Source organism: Taudactylus pleione, unplaced genomic scaffold (assembly GCF_031769625.1).
Source record: "Taudactylus pleione unplaced genomic scaffold, aTauple2 ptg000602l, whole genome shotgun sequence".
Taxonomy (NCBI): Eukaryota; Metazoa; Chordata; class Amphibia; order Anura; family Myobatrachidae; genus Taudactylus; species Taudactylus pleione.
In genome coordinates this window covers 7,190,208-7,212,243 of record NW_028285004.1, presented here as the reverse complement: position 1 = coordinate 7,212,243, position 22,036 = coordinate 7,190,208, and the positions used below count along the sequence as shown (strand labels likewise).

General features: G+C 44.6%; 1 protein-coding gene across 1 annotated transcript in view; it reads left to right on the top strand.

Annotated features, from left to right (window-relative positions):
• The window catches only part of TPR (translocated promoter region, nuclear basket protein), a 294,162-nt gene that overhangs the window by 189,646 nt on the left and 82,480 nt on the right, over positions 1 to 22,036 (top strand). The window contains exons 28-31 of the mRNA XM_088453921.1: positions 218 to 355; positions 10,101 to 10,232; positions 13,479 to 13,609; positions 20,730 to 20,940. Coding sequence (XP_088310047.1) covers positions 218 to 355; positions 10,101 to 10,232; positions 13,479 to 13,609; positions 20,730 to 20,940 — 612 coding nt within the window. The remainder of the gene's footprint in view (positions 1 to 217; positions 356 to 10,100; positions 10,233 to 13,478; positions 13,610 to 20,729; positions 20,941 to 22,036) is intronic.

The following is a 22,036-nucleotide window of genomic DNA, read 5'->3' as shown; positions in this document are numbered from 1 at the left end:
CCATGTGGCCATACCCACTTTATTGACGCACATGGGGGGGTGGCTCCATTTTTCATCTTGCCCTGGGCTCCAAATACCCTAGTTAAACCACTGAATACAAATATCCTGTTTTATTGGCTTTGTCTAAAGTAGCGGGTTTTGTGCTTAAACCATTGCTCATGTGGAATTCCGAATGAGTGTCCGTGTAACAAATGCTCGTTTTATGTTACAAATTCAGGTAACTGCAAGGACAATGGCCCAACATGAAGAGCTGTTGAAGAAAACTGAAACTATGAATGTTTTAATAGAAAGCAACAGGCTATTAAGGGAAGAGAAAGAGAAACTGGACCATGAGCTACAGCAACTTCAAGCTAAGGTGAATAATTTACATCTTACTACTTACTGTATGTTTATTTGTATTATTGCTTTATGCCCGGCATTTAACTGCGTTCCGGCTGCAGAATGATTTAAATGGCAGTTTAGAGTGACTTCAATTAGGTCATAGCTGATGGTTTTTTTAAATGCTGTACAAAAATTCTACTTGTAGCATTCCAAAAGCATTGGCAGCCCCCAGTGCTGTGCTCGTATCATTTGTTGAGCTTAAGCATTCAATATTCTCGACATTTAATCCAGTGCAGAAACGGAATGTTCTCACCAGATTAGAGTTTAGTTATGTTGCAACTGATAGTTTGACCAGCTGACCTAATGGAGCGTACACACGGTCAGATTTGTCAGACTTGTCAGATTTGTCAGATGAACGATTAAACGATTTGAACGATTTTACCAAAGTTTTGAACGATTTGAACGATTGAACGATTTTTGACTGCATTAAAATGAATGGAATCGTCCAAGTCTGACTGCAAACACAGATATCAGAAATCGTTATCTGACCATCGGGAACGCGCATCGTTGATCGTCCATCGTTCAGGCATGTCAGATATGAACGATTTTCCTTCAGATATGAACGACTGAACGATTTTTAAATCGTTATCGTTCATATCTGATGGAAAAATCTGATCGTGTGTATGCACCATAACACTGCATTGAAAGATTGTTAAATTGATTGCTAGTTTGCAAAACAAAGTATCTCATGCAGAAAAACATGACTATATAAAATACATTTAAAGGCACAATCTCCTATATTATTGCTACTTATTCCACTGTAAAGATTTGTTTATACAGTACATGGCCAAAAGTATGTGGATACCGAACCCTCACACCCGTATGTGCTTGTTGAAAATCATATTCCAGAACCTTGGGCATCAAAATAAAGTTGGTCCACCCATTGCTGTAGCAGCAGCCTCCACTCTTCTGGGAAGGTTTTCCACTAGATGTTGGAACAAAAGTATTAGGGGTCTATTTACTAAGCAGTGTTAGGAAAAGTGATAAGGTGCCAGCCAATCAGCTCCCAACTGTCATCTCACAGGCTGTGTTTGAAAAATGGCAGTTGGGAGCTGATTGACTGGCACTTTATGACTTTTCACTTCTGCTAACACTGCTTAGTAAATAGATCCCTTAATGAGGTTGGGTGTTGTGTTCCATTTCATCACAAAGGTATTTGATGGGGTTGGAGTCCGGGGTTCTGTGCAGATCATTCAAGTTCTCCCACACCAAACTTTGGTCCCCTGTGTGTGTGTGTGTGTGTGTGTTACATTACCAATCTAACACAGGAAAGAAACTTCCCCCAAACTGTTGCCGTAAAGTTCAAAGCACACAATTCTGTGTCATTGTTTGTTGTAGCATTAACTTTTTTCTTCCCTGGAAATAGAGATCCCACACAAAACCAAAATAAAAAAACTTTTTCCAGACCATTATTCCAAGTTTTACAGTTGATGGTAAGCATGCGGGCAGGGTACGTTCTTCTGGCATCTGTTACACTCCAATTTCTCATCACACTACCATGTAAAAAAGAGGGGTTTGCACTCTAGTCTAGAGAATGCATTTCCATTGTGCTGCAGTGAATTCTTTACACTACTTCAGTCTGTACCGTGCATGGTGATTTAAGGTCTGTGTGTGACTGCTCAGACATGGAAAACCAAGCCAATCCATGGAGCTACCGAAGAAGAGTTCTTGTGGTGGTGATTCTTCCATAGGGAGATTGGAACGTGGTAGTGAGTGTTGCAACTGAGGACAGATGATTTTTACACACTTCAGCAATAAAATCCAATCTGTGAGTTTGTGTGGCCTATCATTTTGTGGCTACTTCATAATAGCAACACTTAGAGCTGTCCCAGTCAACAGTCACAGTGCATAAATTTAACAACCTGACTTTTTGAAAAGGTGGCATAATGATTGTGCTATGTTGAGGTCACTGAGCTCTTCAAACATCAGTAATACAATGGTGGTACTAAACATGGCCATTACATGCTTGATTTTATGTACATGTTAATGTGTGTCTGGGCAGAAATGCCCAGACACACATTAAAGGCATAGCCCACAAACTTTGGGACATGTTTTTAGTTTTGATATAATCTCAGAAGAAAATAAATATAAAGCTGAAGGTGCATACACACGTAACTATTTTGTTACCAACGATTTTATGAACTATTTTCTGTCAGATTTTTTAAAGTGTAATGAACGATTTTTTGAACGGCAAACGATTTTGTAACTTCCCTTAATGTTGGTCAGTCAGAATGAACTACAAACGGGAACGCGCATGAACGATAATCGTTCATCGTTATAACTCAGAAACTGAACGACTTTTTGAACGATAACGATGTCGTTATAGTTAAATCGTATGTATGCACCTTAACCATTTAGGGATTGGTGCTGTAACTTACTTTCTCCTTTATCCTCTTTGTGGTAAACTGCTAACCTTGGGGTTTAAAGGGCAGTGTGCTAGAGTAGGCACTAAATCTATACTTAAGGTTGTAATGGTTGTATCTGTATATAGAAATTTGTTTTGAGAAATATACTGATTGGGACTGTATGAACTATGGAGACAAAACATTTTTTTCAGAATTTTTGTTTTTGTCTGTTTCGGCATCACGTAAAAACTACTGGATGAATTTGGATTGCGTTTTCAATATTGTATATCTTATTCACCTAGAAAAAAACTAAGGTATGTATTATCTCAATGTGACCTCAGGGAGAGGAGCAATAAAGGCAAAACCAGACTCTTGACACTCGGCGTGTACAGGCTGCTCAAGCCAATAAGGATTAGATGTATATAAATATAATTTTTTGGGGACAAATATACAGATGGAGCCAGCCTCATCGTTGCCACGATGCTCAATGCACGTGAGCACGCATCGCGGCATAGCACCGCAATCGCCTGGTTGCGAGCACTCGCAGCCAGCGATTACCCCATTGAAGTCTATGGCGTGCATGTGCGTAGGCGAATACCATAGCTGCAGGCACGCTAGTCACGCTCACATCGTTGCATAGATGAGCGTGACTGCTTTTAGGGACTGTTTATGAACTATGGAGACCATTTAAAAAAAAAAAAATTTATTAGAATTTGCATAGACTTCTCAAGTCCAAGATTATATGGTCCAATGGACCCGGCACTCTGTTTAAATGGTAGATGGCTCTGGTCCCCTTCCCATATTATATTATATAATAGAGAAAAGTCAGAAGGCACTCTAGAATACTTTGCGATCAGAGAAATGATACACTGCAATACTGTGCTCTTTTATGTCCAGGTTTTTTGGTTGGTAACATCAGAGATGCAGCTACATATATTGGGAAGGCTGTTCTGGATATCAGTCTCCTGACTTCCAGTGTCTCGGCGGCAGCTGTGGCAGCTCGCAGTTTCCTGTGGTGGCATTCTTGGAGGGCAGATGCTGAATCCAAGAAAGGCCTACAATGCTTCCCATATACTGTACTGGAGAAGTATTGTTCGGTCCTGACATGGACAGGATTGTGGACATGTTGCTGTGGTTAATTCTGCGTTTCTGCCTTTGGCTGCGGCTTCAGCGAAGCCTTGCACCTTCTCCTTTCGATCCTTACGTCCTCAAGGTTAACCCACAGGTCAGATCTTCCAAGGCCATCGGCTTCCAGTAGGGCTGTCAAACCTACGAAACAGGCCTAGAGTACAAGACGTCCTTCCTAGTCAGGATAAACCCTCAGCCTAATGGGATGGGCCTCCCTCTGGCGGATACCAGGGTGGGAGGCCGACTTGTTGTCGGACCACTGTAGACACCTGGGTAAGAAGTAGTCTCTCACGGGGTGACATGGCCTTACAGATCCAGAAAGCCGTACGAGTCTTGCTTCAAGCAGAAGTCTTAGTACCGGTCCCGTTGCCCCAAAGGGGAATGGGTTGTTACTCCAAACCTTTTCTGGTTCAAAATCCAATCGATCCCAGCCTGTCGGTAATCTCAGGTCCCTGGACAAATTCCTCAGGGTACCTCGGTTCAGGCTGGAAACCCTACACACAATAATACAGGCTATGGAACCTGGGGATTTTATGGTGTCTGGATATTCAGGATGCATGCCTGCATATTCCAATTGCTTTGGCTCACCAGCGTTTTCTCAGGTTTCCTGTACTGCAACAACATTTCCAGTTTCGGGCTCTGCCAATTGGCCTATCTACTACACCTCGGGTGTTACCAAAATTATGGCAGTAAGGCAGGGTCTCCAGAGGGACTTCACCACCACCTACAGCTGACTATATCTATGCTACAGATGCACGGGTGGTTAATCAATTGGAAGAAGTCCTCCCTGATCCCATCCCAAAGGATGCTACATCTGGGAGGTCTGTCTACGGAAAAGCTCTCCACTTTGCTGACGCAAGTATGCAGATGCCTCCACAGTCGCCAAGTGTCCATCCACTCAGCAATAGGCTCCACAGGGTTCCTTGGTGTCAACGTTCGACATGGTGAAATTTGCCCAGTTTCATTCCCGGCCTCTGCAGAAATTGATCCTCTCCAGGTGGGATGGAGTACCCCATCGGATAAGGCAAACGATGGTGCTTTCTCCGGAGGTGCGTCTGTCTCTTGCTTGGTGGCTGCAGACGGTCCACCTCACCAGAGGGTGCCCCTTTTGGATTCCGGTCTGGGTCCTTCTGACAACTGACTCCAGCCTCCGGGGTTGGGGCGCAGTGACTGGTCCATGCTCATTTCGGGGACGGTGGACAGCAGAAGAGGCTGCCCTGCCAATCGACGTATTGGAACTTCGGGCGGTCTTCAGGGCCCTGCAACAAGCCAGACTCGTACTTCACGGAAAGCCCGTGCAAGTTCAGTCAGACGCTTAAGTCAACCATCAGGAGGAACTTTAAGTCAGGCTGCAATGACAGAGGTGTCACGCATTCTAACATGGGCGAAAGGTCATCTCCCAGCCATTTCGGCAGTGTTCATTCCAGGAGTTCTCAATTAGGAAGTGGACTTCCTCATCCATCACGACGTGAATCCCGGGGAATGGTCTCTTCACCAAGAAGTGTTTCAGCTCCTAGTGGACAGTGGGGCCTTCCGGACATAGACCTCATGGCCTCCCAACACAATCACAAGCTGCCAGTGTACGGGTCCGGGGCAATAGACGCCAAGGCTCTTGGTAGTCGCTCTGTCTAGTGGACCTTCCAGTTTGCGTACTTGTTTCCTCTACTCTCCTTTCTTTCTCGAGTACTTTGGAAGTTCAAACAAGGAGGCACTGCCTGCTGGTGGCTCCAGCATGGCCCAGATGTTACTGGTACTCAGCTCTTCAGAGTCTATCCATTGACACTCCATTGCTGTTGCCTCAATGTCCGGACCTATTTTCTCAAGGTCCTTGCCTTTACCCAGACCTGGGTCGTCTTTCTTTGACGGCGTGGCTCTTGAGTCATCCCTCCTAAGGTCCAAGGGTTTTCCTGGCGCTGTGGTTAACACCATGCTCAGAGCACGTAAACCAGACTCTGCCTGGATTTACCACAGTGTGTGGAACACCGGCTTTCAATGGTGTCGTCCCAGGTGTAACGACCCCCAGGTATTTCAGATATCCAATGTTTTGGCTTTTCTGCAGGCTGTTTTGGATCTTATTCTCCGCCTTGCCTCACTGAAGGTGCATGTATCTGCTCTTCCAGTGTGGTTCCAGCAAAGGATTGCTCCTCTTCCTGATATCCACGCTTTCCTACAGAGTGTCCTTCGCATTCAGCCTCCCTTTATCTCTCTTGTGGCGCCTTGGGATTTGGCTGTTGTCCTTAGGGCCCTCCATTTGAACCCCTGGACTCAGTGGATCTCAAATTGCTTACAGCTAAGACTTTTTTTTTTTTTCTTTTGGCTATTGCTTCTGCCAGAAGTGTGTCAGACTTGGGGCCTCTCTGTTGCCGTTCTCCATTTCTTGTCTTTCACCAGGACAGGGCGGAGCTTCGGACCCGCCCTGGGTTCCTTCCTAAGGTGGTTTCTAGTCTCCACATTAATGCGGAAATTATTGTACCAGCCTTTAATTCTACAGACCTCTCTGATTTCTGTGGACCGAACCAGTTCCCTTCAGAAGTCAGACTCCTTGTTTGTTTGTCCTCTACGGCTTTCACAAGGGATGGCCAGCCAATATACAAACTTTGGCTAGAAGGCTTTGCATGCCGATCTCTGTGGTTTACACTCGTGAGGGCCTTCCAGTGCCGCCCTCTGTTACTGCTCATTCTGTGGGTCCTTCGTGGGCAGCTTGCCCTGGCGCCTCGGCTGTTCATCTTTGTAAGGCGGCCACATGGTCTTCTGCCCAGACCTTTCTGAGGTATTATACATTTGATACCTTTTGCCTCTCAGGATGCTTCCTTTGGGCTGCAGATTCTCCTTCTGCACAGGAGTGTCCCCACCCTTAAAGGGACTGCTTTGGGACATCCCAGAGGTCTCCATGTGGAGCCTATGGACCCTGAAGTAGAAAATGAGATGGTTAGAACTTGCCTTTATCTCTCTCTACGAAGTCCATAGGGTCCACAAGGCACCCACCCTGACGCACCTGTGCTGCGGATAGGCTTCGCTCTGGTCACCGGTTTTCCGTCTCCTTTTGTGTGAGAACGTGATTCTTGAGTGTTCCAGACTTCTCTGTGGACCCTATGTACTTTGTAGAAAGAGAGATAACAAAGGTAAAGTTCTTACCATATCTCTCATTTTTGTGAAACGGCCATTTCACCTTAAGTGGCTCATTCAAAACCTCAGAGGTCTATGATTTGTAAAATCAACCAACTAAAGTTGTCCATAGTGATGTTGCCTTCCATGTTTTGGCTGAAGTTACTCTTCGACATGCTTCTCCAGTGGGTTTTTGTTCCACAGTATGGAATTTCCTCCCTCCAGAGTTTTAATTTCTCCTCATGACCAACTTTGTACAATACCTAAAAGTCAGTAAGTGTTTCACGGCTACTGTTCAGCAATTATCCTCTGCCACCCTGCTATAGGTTGACACGGACCAGCCTTCCCTCCTGCTGTGTTCTTCTATGGCTTTCTATGGTTCATGTCTACTTACTAGCTGAAAATTGTGAGCAGGGAAAGTTGTAGTGAAAACACAAAAAAAAGGTTCTGTACATCTTTCTAAATCATTGGAGTGCAAAAATGAAATTCTAGGACTACTACACATATAAGTCTTCCCCACCTGCTGCTTTTAAATTGCTTTACGAAGACCACCGGTTCTCAAACTCTGTCCTCAGGACCCCGAACAGTGCATGTTTATGACTCGCAGAATCACAAGGGATATGATTATCTCTACCTGCGGATCTTTTAAAATGTGTCGGTGAGTAATGAATACACCTGTGCACCTCCTGGGTGACCTGCAAAAACGTGAACTCTGTTGGCTACTGAGGACTGTTTGAGAACACCTGATGTAGACAAAAAGGAGGCTTTTAATATAATGTTGACCCACCTCAACCATCGCTCACCGTGTCAGAGGAATTACTGTTTCCATAGATTAGTTAATAAAACTGGATGCCTGCTTACAAATCTCATCCATGGATCACACACCCAGCTATGATTAAATATTTGGTAACGCCCACTGGTTTGTGTGTTCACCCAGGTAAACTAATTTTGGATGTTCTTAGAACCTATTATGCTAACCTTTTTACGCCAACGCCCCTATAGATCATGCTCGTAAAGCTGCCTTTTGGGACGTATTATCACTTTCTCAATTGTCCTCGGACCAAGCTTCCCTTCTGGTTGCCCTAGTCACGCCAGAGCCCTTTTAAACCTGCTAAAATTCTTCCCAGAATCCATGATACTCATTCTGCTTACAGGTCCATTATAAAGGATCATATACTCAGATATAAAAGTGTCTTTATATGAAATTAATCAGTACATTCTCCTGGTGCTTCCTAGTCTCATCACATTGTGATTTAGAAGCATTTTCATTAAAAACTACTTGAATAAGATGGCATGCACTAGCAGTCTCTCACAGGACCTGGCACGCCAAGAGGGGCTATGTGGTGCAACAGCAGCAATGATGTGCGAGGATACGTCATCTGAATTTGTTGTTTTGTTTTGTTTCTGTAAATTGTGATGCTTAAGCACTAACTTCCATTTCAAAAGGGTGGCTTCACTAGTCTTTGCTGCAATCGTGCCAAATAGCCCCTCTCCGGGTGCTTAATCCTGTGACACTTTGCTAGTGTTGGGCATCCTTTTTTTTTTTTGTTCGCTGTTTTGTTGCCAAAAAATGCATCTAAGTTACAGTGTGATGCGACTAGGATGCACCATGGGACTCTGCAGGCTGACTGAGAGATTTAGTCGCACACAGATATAAAAGTGTCACATATCAAATTAATCAGCAAAGTGCTGCCATGCAGTGGCCGGTGTCGTTCATCCACAAACCACATAATCACCAACCTCCTATGGAGAGATGACTATATCGTCCAGGTTGGCCTGCATGCATGGCCGATGGACGATATCGTTATCGTCCATGCGGGAACGCGCATCGCTGGTCGTGGGTAAGTTGGTTAAAAAGAACGATGAACTATAACGTTATCGTTCATATCTGCCATTTTTATCGTACCGTGTGTACGCACCATTAGTTGCACACAGACATAGGGGTCTATTTACTAAGCAATGTTAGGAGAAGTGAAAAGTGATAAGGTGCCAGCCAATCGGCTCCCAACTGTCATTTTTCAAACACAGCCTGTGAGATGGCAGTTAGGAGCTGATTGGCTGGCACCTTATCACTTTTCACTCTTCACTTTCACTTCTTCTAACACTGCTTAGTAAATAGACCCCATATAGGGTCTTTCACGGACTGTTGGCCCCAAAGTTTTTCTTATAACTTTTAAAGTAATTCATGTAATTTAGTGAAATTTGACAACGACATACAAGAGGAAGTCATAGCAAGTGTTGTAAGTGTTCGCCTTTAGCATCCAGGCCAGCTGTTCACACATGGATGAAGTGAAGGCCAGCTGTTCACCACCCTAGTAAGAAGCGCAGTCCAATATTCAAATAGGGGAGCTACACCAACAGTGAAGATGGCAGTTGGTGTGGTTCCCCTATTTGAATTTTGGACTGTGCTGCACCTCTGGAGCTCCCACTGCTAATCAGTAGGTATTCCTGCTTCTTACAGTGGCGTTGTGTACTGTGGCGTCCACATTCATCCTGTGTGTGTGTCTTCCGTGGTGATAGGAACTGATACACAGCTGAACAACGTGTATTTATTGTCCAGACATGTTGGAAAACTGAGTCGCTAAAGGCATACCAATGACACTTTATTGAGCAGTTTGGAGGTCAGAAACCGTACATGTGTCACATTAAATTAATTAGCAGAGTATCCTGGTGCGTCCTAGTCGCATCACATTTCGACTTAAAAGCATTTTCAGCAAAAAGCGCCTGTCGCTATCAGACTTGCACGGGACCTGGCGGCTCACTCATGCCAGACATATCTTGCTGCATGGCATATTGAAGCTAGATGAGCAAGGACACACCTGAAATACATCCATATAAAAGTTTCTCAATGTAAGCTTTGTGAAATGCTAGCAAATATTGGCAAATCAAGATCCCCCACTGATTTCCTTCATATGAAATTGAGGCAATGGGCTTATATATTACTGAGATTTCTCATATCTCCAGAAATCTTTTTCAAGATGACGTTTACATTGCAGTTGGTGCTAGAAAGTAGGTGTTAAATAACAATGATTCACTGTTATATTGCAGAGCTCCATTTGTGGATTTATCACTTTAGATAAAACGTCTCTCAAGTTTATAATATGTTTTTAGAACTGAGCAGTAAACCAGATATTATTACAGATACGAAAACTTGAATCCAACATATTGCCATTGCAAGAGTCCAACACAGAACTAAGTGAGAAAAGTGGAATGCTACAAGCGGAAAAGAAGTTACTTGAAGAAGATGTGAGACGTTGGAGAGCCCGTACACAGGTAACTATTTTCCACTTGTTACAGTTACGCATATGTTCACGTATACCAGTTAAGTGGAGGAGCAGTACTGATTTATTTCACAAAAGTAATATCTTTTATAAGATTTAAGCTGGGCATCCATTATACAATTTTCTGTCAGATATCTATCCAATCTGGCTGGTTGGAATGAAAACCTAGTAATGTATGGGAGCAAATGACAGTTGATCATATGGTTTTAAACACTAAAAAAAGAACAAAAAAAAATGTTGAATTTGGTTACATTTTTGTGGTTTAACCAAATTGTCTGAACAACCCTTTTTGGTTATTTTCCAGTGTTTGTAAGCAAATGGACGATTGTCATTTGTTCCCATATATTACCAGGTTTTCATTCCAACCAGCCAGATTGGACAGATATCTAACAGAAAATTGTATAATGGATGCCCAGCTTTACTCTTGACCTGTAAAAAAAAAAATTTTCTTCTGTTCTGAGACATAGCACTACATGATTGAGCACGAGGATCATGGACGTGGATAATGTATTAATAGGTACAGATGTGTTATATTTGCAGCAGTCTCACTAAAAAAGTAAGAATCTGCTACTGCTGGGTGTTTTTCTTCCTTTTTTTTTTCTTTTTGCCAACAATGCGTCTAGGATGCACGAGTAGACTGCTGATTAATTTAATAAGCAACACTTGTATATCTGTGTGCGACTGAGTCTCTGAATCTGTATGCGAAGTGATGCACTTTAGCAGCTGCGGCTTTTTTCGTTCCATGTTCCGTTGTTAATATACAGACTCTGGTGCACACGAATATAAGAGTCGCATATCAAATTAATCAGCACAGTCTGCTGGTGCGTCCTAACTGCATCACATTGCGACTTGGGTACATTTTCAGCAGGCCCTGACGCTAGCAGAGTAGCACGGGACCTGGCGGCTCACTCACGCCGGGCAAGTTGTGATATGTGGCATATTGAGGCTAGATGTATGAGGACGCCACTTTTTTTTTTTTCACTTGTATGTAGAGCGCACTATATTAACTAAATTAATATATATGTGTGTATGTGTGTGTATATATATATATATATATATATATATATATATATTTTTATATATTAGTGTTCAAAAAGTAATGCCTAAATGCTCACAACTCAAATTTTATTATAGATACACATTTGAAAATTTGCAGTCAATCTTTGAAGTCTCAGTAACAGAATGACTCTACTCGAAAAATTCACCGTCTGCCCTCAAACATTTTCGCCACCTCTCGACCCAAGCTGTGAATGCACTTTGGAAAAATTCCAGTGGTTGGTGTTTGACCCAGGAACATATGGCATTTTTAACCACCTTTATGTCTTCAAAATGTTGACCAGGGAGACAGTATTTGAGAGGGCCAAACAGATGAAAGTCAGAAGGGGCCAAATCAGGACTGTATGGCGAATGTGGCATTATTGCCCACCCCATTTTGGCAATGGCTGCAGATGTTTCCATCGACGTGTGAGGTCTGACATTGTCGTGGTGTAAGATGACATTTGACAGTCGAATTGTTGACCTTTTGTTGCGGATGGCTTCTTTCAGCTTCTTAAGTGTAATAATGTATCGATCACGATTGATTGGTTTTGTTCCAAGTAATCGATGAGAAGAACACCTCGGCAATCCCAGAAGAATGCGGCCATGACTTTGTTTACGGATCGCTGTGATTTAAACTTTTTTGGCCTAGGTGAACTTTGGTGTTTCCATTGCTTTGATTGGACCTTTGTTTCTGGGTCATAAAGGAATACCCAGGTCTCATCTCCTGTAATGACATTTTCCAAAAACATCTCAGGGTTGGCTTCAAAGTTGGTCAAAAGGTCATTGCACACTTCCACCCTCTGGGCCTTATGATCCCTGGTTAATTGCTTTGGAACCCATTTAGCACACACTTTACGATATCCCAAATCATTGATTAGTGTTTCTACACTGCAATGGCTACATTCCAGTTTATCACTGATATCTCTGATGGTCACACAACGGTCTTTCTGAATCATGGCATCGACTTTGTGTTGGTTCTCTGCTGTCACTGCAGTTGATGGTCTGCCACCATGAGGTTTGTCACACACTGACTATTCTCCCGATTGAAAACGCTTCATCCACCTTCTGACATTGCTATAGTCAATTGTACGCTCACCATACACTTTTATTTCAGTCCTCTGTGCATTTCTGTAGCACTGCAGCCTTCTTTTTCCAGAAATTCAATGACTGCTCTTTGTTTCATCTTGGATTCCATGGTATTTCTTGGACTACCTAAACATACATGTATAGTTAGCAGACATATTAAAATACAAACTGACAAAGTTGCAAATAAATGTTGCATATAATTTCAGAGTTATGAGCATTTAGGCATTACTTTTTGAACAACCTGTGTGTGTGTGTATGTATATGTGTGTATATGTGTGTATATATATATATATATATATATATATATATATATATTTATTTTATTATTATTTTTTAATGTGTGCTCTCCACCTAGTATTCGCTAGATATGGGAGATTGCCACTTATCTAAAGTTTTCCAAAAAAGTCCTTTTTGTGCAGCAGCTTTTAACGACCTATATTCTAAATGCAAACCAAAAAGCAGAAACAGACTTATCACAAAGAAGTGACTGCTTCACAGTAGTACAGCTTCCATAGAGGAGGTGGGATACCCAAAGTAAAAGAGCTAAGTTGTCAATTCGGAATGGGTATGTAATGCCAGCCTTCGGGATGCCTCCTGTCAGAATACAGACAGCAGCATCCCGATAGTTGGTATACTTACCCTTCCCCTCCCCCCCCAACCCTCCCTTCTAGTAGCCTAATGGTGCATACACACGGGACGATCGTCAACAGTAACTATCATTGAACGATCTCCCGGGTGTGCTGGATGATCGATATCGATCATCCAGCACACCACAAACCCACCAACGACCCGCGATCAACAATTACGGGTCCCTATAGTAACCTGGTAGATATCGACCAGGTTGGCCTGCATGCACGGGCGATGGACGATATCGTTATCGTCCATATTTGCCCTCAGGTCATTGGGCACCGAAAAATGCACGATATGAACGATAACTATATGATACCGTTCATATCGTCAATTTTAATGATGCCGTGTGTACACACCTTATCCCTAACCCTCCCTGTTAGTGCCTAAATCCACCCCAAAGTGGTGCCCATCACTACCCCCTAGGGGTGCCTATATGGTGACCATGTGCTTTATATTTTTTGATTGCTTTATTTTCTGTTTTAAGCATTTACTGAATCAACAAAAGAATACTGATGTAGAAGAGTACAAGAAGTTGCTTTCAGAAAGAGAGGTTAATGTTAAACGAATTCAGCAACTTACTGAAGAGACTGGAAAATTGAAAACTGATGTTGCAAGGTAAATATAGGTTTGACTGGAACTTAAATCTTCTGTATATAGAACCACATGCTACACAAAGCCTTTCTTGATTGGTAAACTTCTCCAGCCCCACAAAATGAACTTCAACACAGTAAGTGCCAGTATTACGTTTTTGTTTTTTTTTCTATACCTTAAGTTTATGAAAATTCAGAGTTTAGCAGTTCCAGCCCTGGTAATGACGCTGTACTGCGACTCCATCTACCTACGCCGAAACGCCAGCACCGCTTTATGCCCTGAGGTTCTCGGCAGGGCTCAGCATGGCTTAGCTAGCGGCCTAAATACGCTGAGGTCCGGGACTGCGGTCGGATAACAGAGATGGCAGGTAAGGATTCCTATCGGGGAATCATGCGCAAGGCAGTACCTCTTCTTTGGTATTGAGACTCATCAGAGGCTGCTGTGGGTGAAGGTCGTCCTGCGTTTCCTCACTAAGGCAGCAGGGGCCATCTAGTCTGTTGCCGGGGACCGGTGGTTAGACTCACTAGAGCGCACTAGTCAACGTCTTGCTACCTCGTAGTTCAGTGTACCCGGCTATCAAAATCGCTGCTTAGGGGAGATAAGGCACTCCCCCGGCCGTCTCTCCCCGCCAGTCACAAACTTCCGAGGGGAGTCCCTGCTTCTGGTTTACTATTGATCGCCTCGTGTGTGACACGCTTGCAGTTCAGCGTTTGTCCGTGCACTACTACAGTAGTCTCAGAGGTTTGGTCTGTCTCCCTTTATACCTCTCCCCCTGGGTTTGGCATATAGCGCAATCTATATCCTACCAATACCTCCGGGGCTGGTTGGTTGGTTGATTCAGAGTCCACATTGCTTTAGTAAATGTGCGTATTTATGCATTTTATGTGACTATAAACACTAGCTACTGAGTGTACACTGCCTATTTGCCAAAACTGTCAGGTATATTATCACACTGTTTCTCGTCATCAGTTTGAAGGTGTGTGGGGTGTTTCATGAAAGTCACATTACATTTATACCTTATACCATTAATACATTTGTCATGTCTAAGGGTATAGGTAAGAGAGAATCTCTGGTCTGAAGCATTTTTTATGCTATCAGGAATATAAATCTCTCGGTACCCATGTTTCACAAGGAGTATAACAAATGAGTTCCCCAAAGATGCTCATGTAATGAGATTGAGCAGGAGCACTATACTATCCATTCCTGCAGTATCCTCTTTATAAGAGGATACAGATAGAAGACTTAAGTGTTTTCTTTAGCTAGAGCTACTACCAGACCAGCTGCAGCTGTAGCCTGGGTGGCCAGAGCTATGGAGGATTGGACAAAGTCTCTGGGAGTAACCAGAGAGTAGCAGTTTTCTCTCAGTGGATGAGAGAGTAACTATGTATATGAGGGAAGTGATTATTTACTCTGGTTTTCTGGCTTCTAGGGTCTTGGCAAGCTCAGGGCAGACCATAGACCAATATGGCTAAGGGATCTGGCAGGCGGACGCTGGCCTTAAAATGGGCTCTGGTGTAGCCCAAGAAATCTTTGTCGTCCAAGCGCCCTGCTTTCAAGCCAGATGGTAAGCTACTGTCTGGAGTGTAAGTCCTGTGCTGCAGGCTTGTCTGAGCAGGTTGTCATCTAGGATGGATTGTGTAGTACTGTTGTAACGGCTACTTTATTCCTCCGGTACACCTGCACCAGCACTAGAGCCACCTGTGTGACTGCTTGGTCTCAGATTTTGTCGCACTTAGTGGACAAAAGCCGCAGAAGCACGGGCTTCGGCTGCAGTTCCTCATGCTACAAGGAGTTTACTACATTGGGGTCCATCTATGTAGATTCCCCCCATGAATTCCTGTTTATTCTACTGCTTATTCTAGTCAGAGTATGCTGCTGTCTACAGCCTCTCTGCAGACAGTTAGATCAGTAGCGGCGGGCCTACTCCTGGAGGGAATGGAGGCCGACTTTTGCAGTTCACTCAGGCCCGGTATCAGACCACTACAGAGGCCTGGGTGCGAGAGCTGTTCTTTCTGGGTTATGCCATCTTGTTCCGGAGGCATCCTCAGAGGTTTGTGGGCACGATCCTTCCTGCTGATCCGGTCAGAGACTCTGCCTACCTGGAGTCTATTGGGGCCCTCCGGGGATCAGGAGTTATAGTCTCTGTGATGCAACAGGGAAGGGGTTATTATTAGTTTCAATCAAAAAACCAAATGGGTTCACACCGCCCTAAACTGAATCTAAATTCAACAAGTTCTTCATGGTGCCCAAGTTCCGTATGGAAACCCTACGGTCAATTAGGCTGGCAATGGAGCCTGGGGATTTCATGGTCTCGTTGGACATACAGGATGCATATCGGCATCACCTGATTGCAAGATCCCACAAAGCCTTTCTCAGGTTGGCAGTAGTACAGCCCTTCGGGGGTTTACCTAGATAATGGATTGACCGCTCATCTCAGAGGAGTCAGGATACTCCTGATATTGGCACAGTCTCAGGAGATGTTACAATGTCACCTACTGATGGCCATTGTCTGCTTACAGGAGCACGGCTGGGTAATCAATTAGAAAAAAGATGTCATTTTTTCCAACTTAGCAGAGGGTGCACTTGGGGGCACTGCTGGACTCTCTGGGACAGGGGATTCGTCTACCAGAGGACAAGATTGTAGCACTACAGACTTGTGTGCACAATCTGCTTTGCAAGCAAATGGTGTCAGTTCACTTGGCTATGCAGATGATGGGCTCTAGGGTAGCCACATTCAGTATGGTGGCTTATGCCCAGTTCTACTCCGGATCCCTGCAAATCCCAGATGGGTTGCATCTCACCAGAGGTTCGCCTCTCCCTAGCCTGGTGGCTGGAGACGACTCATTTGAACAAGGGTCTTCTGCTATGGATCCCGGAGTGGATACTCTTCGTCGCGGACGCCCATCTGCGAGTATGTGGAGCAGTGACAGGTCATCGCACCTTTCAAGGAAGGGGGATGATACATGAGTCACCTGCCAATAAATATATTGGAGCTTCGGGGAGTGCTCAAGGCACTCATATTGGCACAGGACCTTCTACAGGTCAGGCCTGTCCAGATTTAGTCTGAGAGTGCGACAGCAGTGACCTACATCAATTATCAAGGCACACAAAGTCCGGCAGCCATGGAAGACGTGGCAAGGATTCTGCTGTGGGCAGAATGCAATCTTCCAGCGGTCTCTGCAATATTCGTCCCAGGTGGTCTCAACTGGGAAACTGACTTCCTAGGTCGCTAGGACATACACGCTGGAGAATGGGGCTCTTCATCCGAAGGTGTTTCAACTCCTGGTGAACAGGTGGGGGATACCAGAAGTAGACCTCATGGCATCACGTCGTAACCACAAGGTCCCCAGACATGGGTCCAGGAAAAGGGACCCCTCAGCCACCTTCGGAGACACTCTGGCGGTGAGATGGAACTTCAAGTTGGCATACCTGTTTCCTCCAATCTCCTTCCTCTCACGAGTCGTCGGAAAATTCAAGCAGGAGAGCAGCAAGATCATACTAATAGCCCCTGCCTGGGCCAGGAAACATTGTTTACCAGATCTGACTGATCTATCTGTAGACCATTTCTACTGCCTCTATGGCAGGGTTTGCTAATGCAGGGTCCCTGCCTATACCGTTTACCTCGGCTGGCTTTGACAGCTTGAGTCTTCCGTCTTAAAGGCCAAGGGGTTTTCTCCTTCAGTGATGCAGATGATGCTGAGAGCAAGGAAGCCTGCTTCTGATTGCATCTATCGCAGGGTTTGTTTTTTTCCAGGCTGAATATAGACTTAGGTCTTCACCTGACTACCTTGAGAGTCCAAGTTTTGGCTTTGACTGTTTTGGTTTCAGTGCAAGATGCTTCTCTGCCGGATGTTAGAACATTCTTACAGGGGGTTCTGCGACTGCAATCTCCATTTCTCCCACCAGTGGCACTGTGGGATTTGTCTTTGGTTCTCAGGGCAATGCAGTCGCATCCCTTTTGAACCCTTGGATAAGGTGGACTTGAGCTGACGGTGAAGACACTTTTCCTCCTGGCCATCTCTTCAGCTTGCAGAGTGTTTGACTTTGCAGCAATGTCATGTCATTTTCCATATTTGGTGTTTCATCAAATAGCGCTGTCCTCTATAAAAACGGGAAACAACCTAAAAACCTTTGGGAGGTAGCCCGTCTTAGTACAATGAGTTAATTGAGGTTTCGGTCTTCAGACCTGTCTACAGGTGAAGCTTCCCTGGATGTAGTTAAAGCTCTTCGTATTTACGGGGAGCATACCAGCTCCATCAGGGAATCAGATTCTCTCCTTGTGTTGTATGGTTTTCACAGAAGAGGTTGGCCAGTGAACATAGACTTTGGCTCACTGGCTCTGTACGGCCATTTCACAGGCATGTCTCCCTGTTACAAACAAGGGGACAGCACATTTCACTCTGTCTTTGCTGAATGGCTCCTCAAGGCAACCACTTGGTCTTCTGTTAAAATGTTATCAAATTTATGCTTTTGATATGTATGCCTCCCAGGATGCATCCTTTGGGCGGCGGATTCTCCTGTTTGTGCATTAGCGTCCCCACCCTTATGGGAACTGCTTTAGGACGTCCCAAGGTAAGTCCTGTGGACCCTATGGAACCAGAAGAAATACAGAATTGTGGTATAACATACCTTTTGATTCTTTTTCTTCGACATCCACAGGGCACCCACCCTTACGCACTTGGCCTCAGATGGGTATCTGTTCCTAAGCTTTTTTGTCACAGATTTCCTCTTCGCTTGTTGAGCGTTTCCTGTGTACATGACACTTCCTTCTCCACTCTCCATCTCTTTCCGCAAGGCTTGGTTACGAACTGAATGCATGTGTCTGGGGGCGGGGAATATAGGGAGGAGGACCAGTGCATACTGGGAGCTCCAAGGCTTTGCTGTTTGCATTTGATGCTATCCAATACATACCCAAGGTAATTCCTTATGGACCTCGAAGAAAAATAATTATCAAAGGTATGTTGTACCATAATTTGTTTTTTTTTTTTTTACTTGTATGCCGTTAACGATATCGTTCAGTGTCTGCTCCCTCTCTCATCCCTGAACCTACACAACCGGGCGATATCGTCAGGTTGGACAGCAGGTTTTGGCGATGAGCGACGTAGTCAACGATCAGCGGGAGCGCGCATCGCTGGTTGTTGACGGCATATCCACTGGACAATATAGTGAACGACTTAACAATATAGTTATCGTTCAGTCGTTCAAAATATCGTCTAGTGGACACGTGGCATTAGGTTGCAACTTTTATTTTCTGTGTGAGTCGAAGACTATGTAATGGTCATTTCTTCCTTTTCATAGAATGAGATTATCAATAAAGGTAGGATTTGTTAGTTGAAAGTAGCCCTCAGTCTTTTGGGGGGTTTAAAACCAAGCCACCCTTGCTAGGGGACTTGGAATATGTACTTTCTTCTTCAGGGTCCATAGGGATCCACAATGATACCATGGGTAATGTGGTTGGAGAGATCCAGGCACCAAACAGTTAAAGCTTTCAGCTCTCAGGTTGCCTCTGTTCCTACTCCATATATACCACACCCCCAGCCACAAGCCTTCAGTTGTTCATTTGGTGCGGCAGGATTCAGACGCACCTTTGTAACAAGGGACTGCTCAGGCAGTCCTAAGCTTTTATTTTGTTTTATTTTTTGGTTTGGCAGTACAGAGCATCTGAATTAAGGTGCATGTACTGCGACTCCATCTACCTCCGCAGGGCCGCAACATCAGTAACAGAGCTGGTGATTCCGGCGGCTCTCGGCTGAGCTTGCTAACAGCAATGTTGCGACCCGGACTGCAACCGGACGCACAGAGAGGTCGGGTAAGGCGATTCCTCGTTTACGGGAAATCGCGTGTGGCAATCACTGTCTTTCTCCTCATCCCTCTGTTGCAGGTGTGTGAAGGTTTTTCTTATACTTCACATTTTGTCATTTGTGAAGGTTGCCACATTGCCTTTACTTTTAGACATATCAATTGTAATGTAATCAGGAGGGTTGCCGACTGTGCTAGCCCCTGGCACTTTTATACGCCTTTGATACTTTTGCGTCTCAGGATGCTTCCTTTGGGCGACGAGTTCTCCTTTCTGCTCAGGAGCATCCCCCACCCTTAAAGGAACTGCTTTAGGACATCCTGTGGACCCTGAAGAAGAAAATTAGTTAATTTGCGTACACACTGTATGACTTTGAACAATATCGTTCAATTTTTTGCAGTCCCCAACCTGACAACGACAAACGATGCGCGTTCCTGCATGAACGATAACGATATCTGTGGTCTTTCATGCATGCAGACCAATTTGGACGATTTTGTAAAGATTTGCCTGTAAAAAGATGACTTCACTGAAATATCTATCATAGATATCCATAATAGATATCTAAAATCGTTTGACCTGCACTACAGATAGTTGGAGGGAAATCTATCAACGCTATCTATGATTGTTCAAGTTGTTCCGTGTGTATGCAGATTAATGGTAGACTTATCTTGATAACTCATTTCTTTGAGGTCCATAGGGTCCACAGGGCACCCACCCTGACGCACCTGGCTGCATTGGGTACATTTTCTTTTCTTTTGGTCACGGATTCCCTCATCTTGTGTGAGTGTTTCTGGTGTATGATTGTTCTTCCTTCTCCTCTTTCCTTCTCTTGCCTTGAGGCTTGTTTATAAACTGCAGGCCTGGGGGTGGGGTATATATGGTTAAGGGCCCGAGGCATCCTGGGAGCTGAAAGCTTTAACTATTTGGTGCCTGGATCTCTCCAACCACATTACCCCATGGTATACCCTATGGATCTCGAAGAAAAGGCGTTATCAAGGTAAATCTACTTTTCCCTCCTGTACACACCTCCCTTCCATTAATACTTATCTTTAATTTGTCCCATTTACCACCACCTTCCGAATGATGACACCCTTATGCTGTGCGTTATTAATCCACAGTAAATGCTGTTTCCCACTGTTTGCAGAGTCTAATGTTGTCACTACCATGCAGTTCAATACACTAAGTGCTCATCATTGTCTTTTCAGGCAAATAAAAGTTAAATGTTTCACAGGTTATTCTTTTTGCTCATGCCTTGGCTTCATATTGATAGAAGTCCTTTGTACTTTAGTACTGCCTGCATAATAACATTGAAGATTTGTATCTGAGTTGTTTTAATTGTTTTGACAGATTAAATGCAGCCCAGAATACAAGTCAAAGTCAATGTCAGAGTGCGAAAGAAGAAGCTGGAAAGCTGAAGACTGAAAAGGAAAATCTCCAGAAAGAGCTTGATGCCAAAGTTGCAGATATACAAGAGAAAATCAAAACAATCACTCAGGTTAAAAAAATTGGAAGGAGATACAAAACTCAGTATGAAGAGCTAAAGATTCAGCATGATAAAGTGAGTACAACGCTGTTAAAGTTGCCAAATTGTCTTTTAAAGGTAGAACCAGATGACTTTTTCTTTGTAGTGAGTGCACAAATTGCTTTATATATGCTCACATTGTTGTGTGACTGGGTGTTGCCTATGGTATTTCTCTTTCATCATTGCTGGGAGACACTGGACCATGGGGTTATAGATGGGACTGCAAGGAGCTGGCACTTAACTAAACCTGTAACTTAAACCTCACTGCCGTGATGGGGTTGCAGATAGTAGGAGCTTAGTGTTAAAGTGTCTGCAGCCCTTTTGTAACTAGGGCTTGTAAGTTTTTATTCTCTGTTTTAGCTAGGTTGCTGCAGTGCAGCGGCTGCGAGAGCAGCGTCTTGCCGGGAGCCGCGGCTGGGGAGGGGGTGCGCTGACCGGCAGCACCCCCCATAGCGCTCTGGTCTCATCAGATCGCTTGGGCCCGGGGACAGTGCGCACCTGCACCCTGGTAGAGGGCACAGGGAGTGAACGCTGTCCCAGATGGCGGCGCCATCTTGCCAGGCTGTCTGAGGGGCGGCTCCCGGGAGAGTGCCTGACACAAACCGCCCATCTGCAGGGCATACCAAGTGTTTTCCCTGAAGGGGGGAGGAACACTTGGCACACGGGGGCTGTATTGTCAGCGCATAGGCTCCTCCCCCTGCTATCAGCGATGGTCTCCCCCCGCTGCGCAGCAGCAGATGGACCAGTTCCTAACTGTGTAGAAAGCTGATCTGAAGTAGTCATCGCATGAACTCTACAGGAGAAGGGTGAAAGCAGCCACAAGCTCCTCTCCTCTGCTGGGTTTAGCCTCCATGGAAAGCTAAGTATTTGCATTTTGTCACTGCCTTTCTGGGAGTTCTGCAGTTGTCAGTGACCTGTGTTTTTTTTATTTTTGCTTTACTGTCTACCTACGTCCACGGTTTTGCGGAACCACATGGCAGCTATAACCGACAAATCAAAGTCTGTTAAAAGCACTACTACTATGGCTGTATTTTCTTTACGTGTGCCCAGTGTTGTGAAATTGCCATGAGGACAGTTGGACTCCAAGGCGCTGTGCGTGGACTATCAGGTGGGGCTTTGTTGCGCGCAGGAG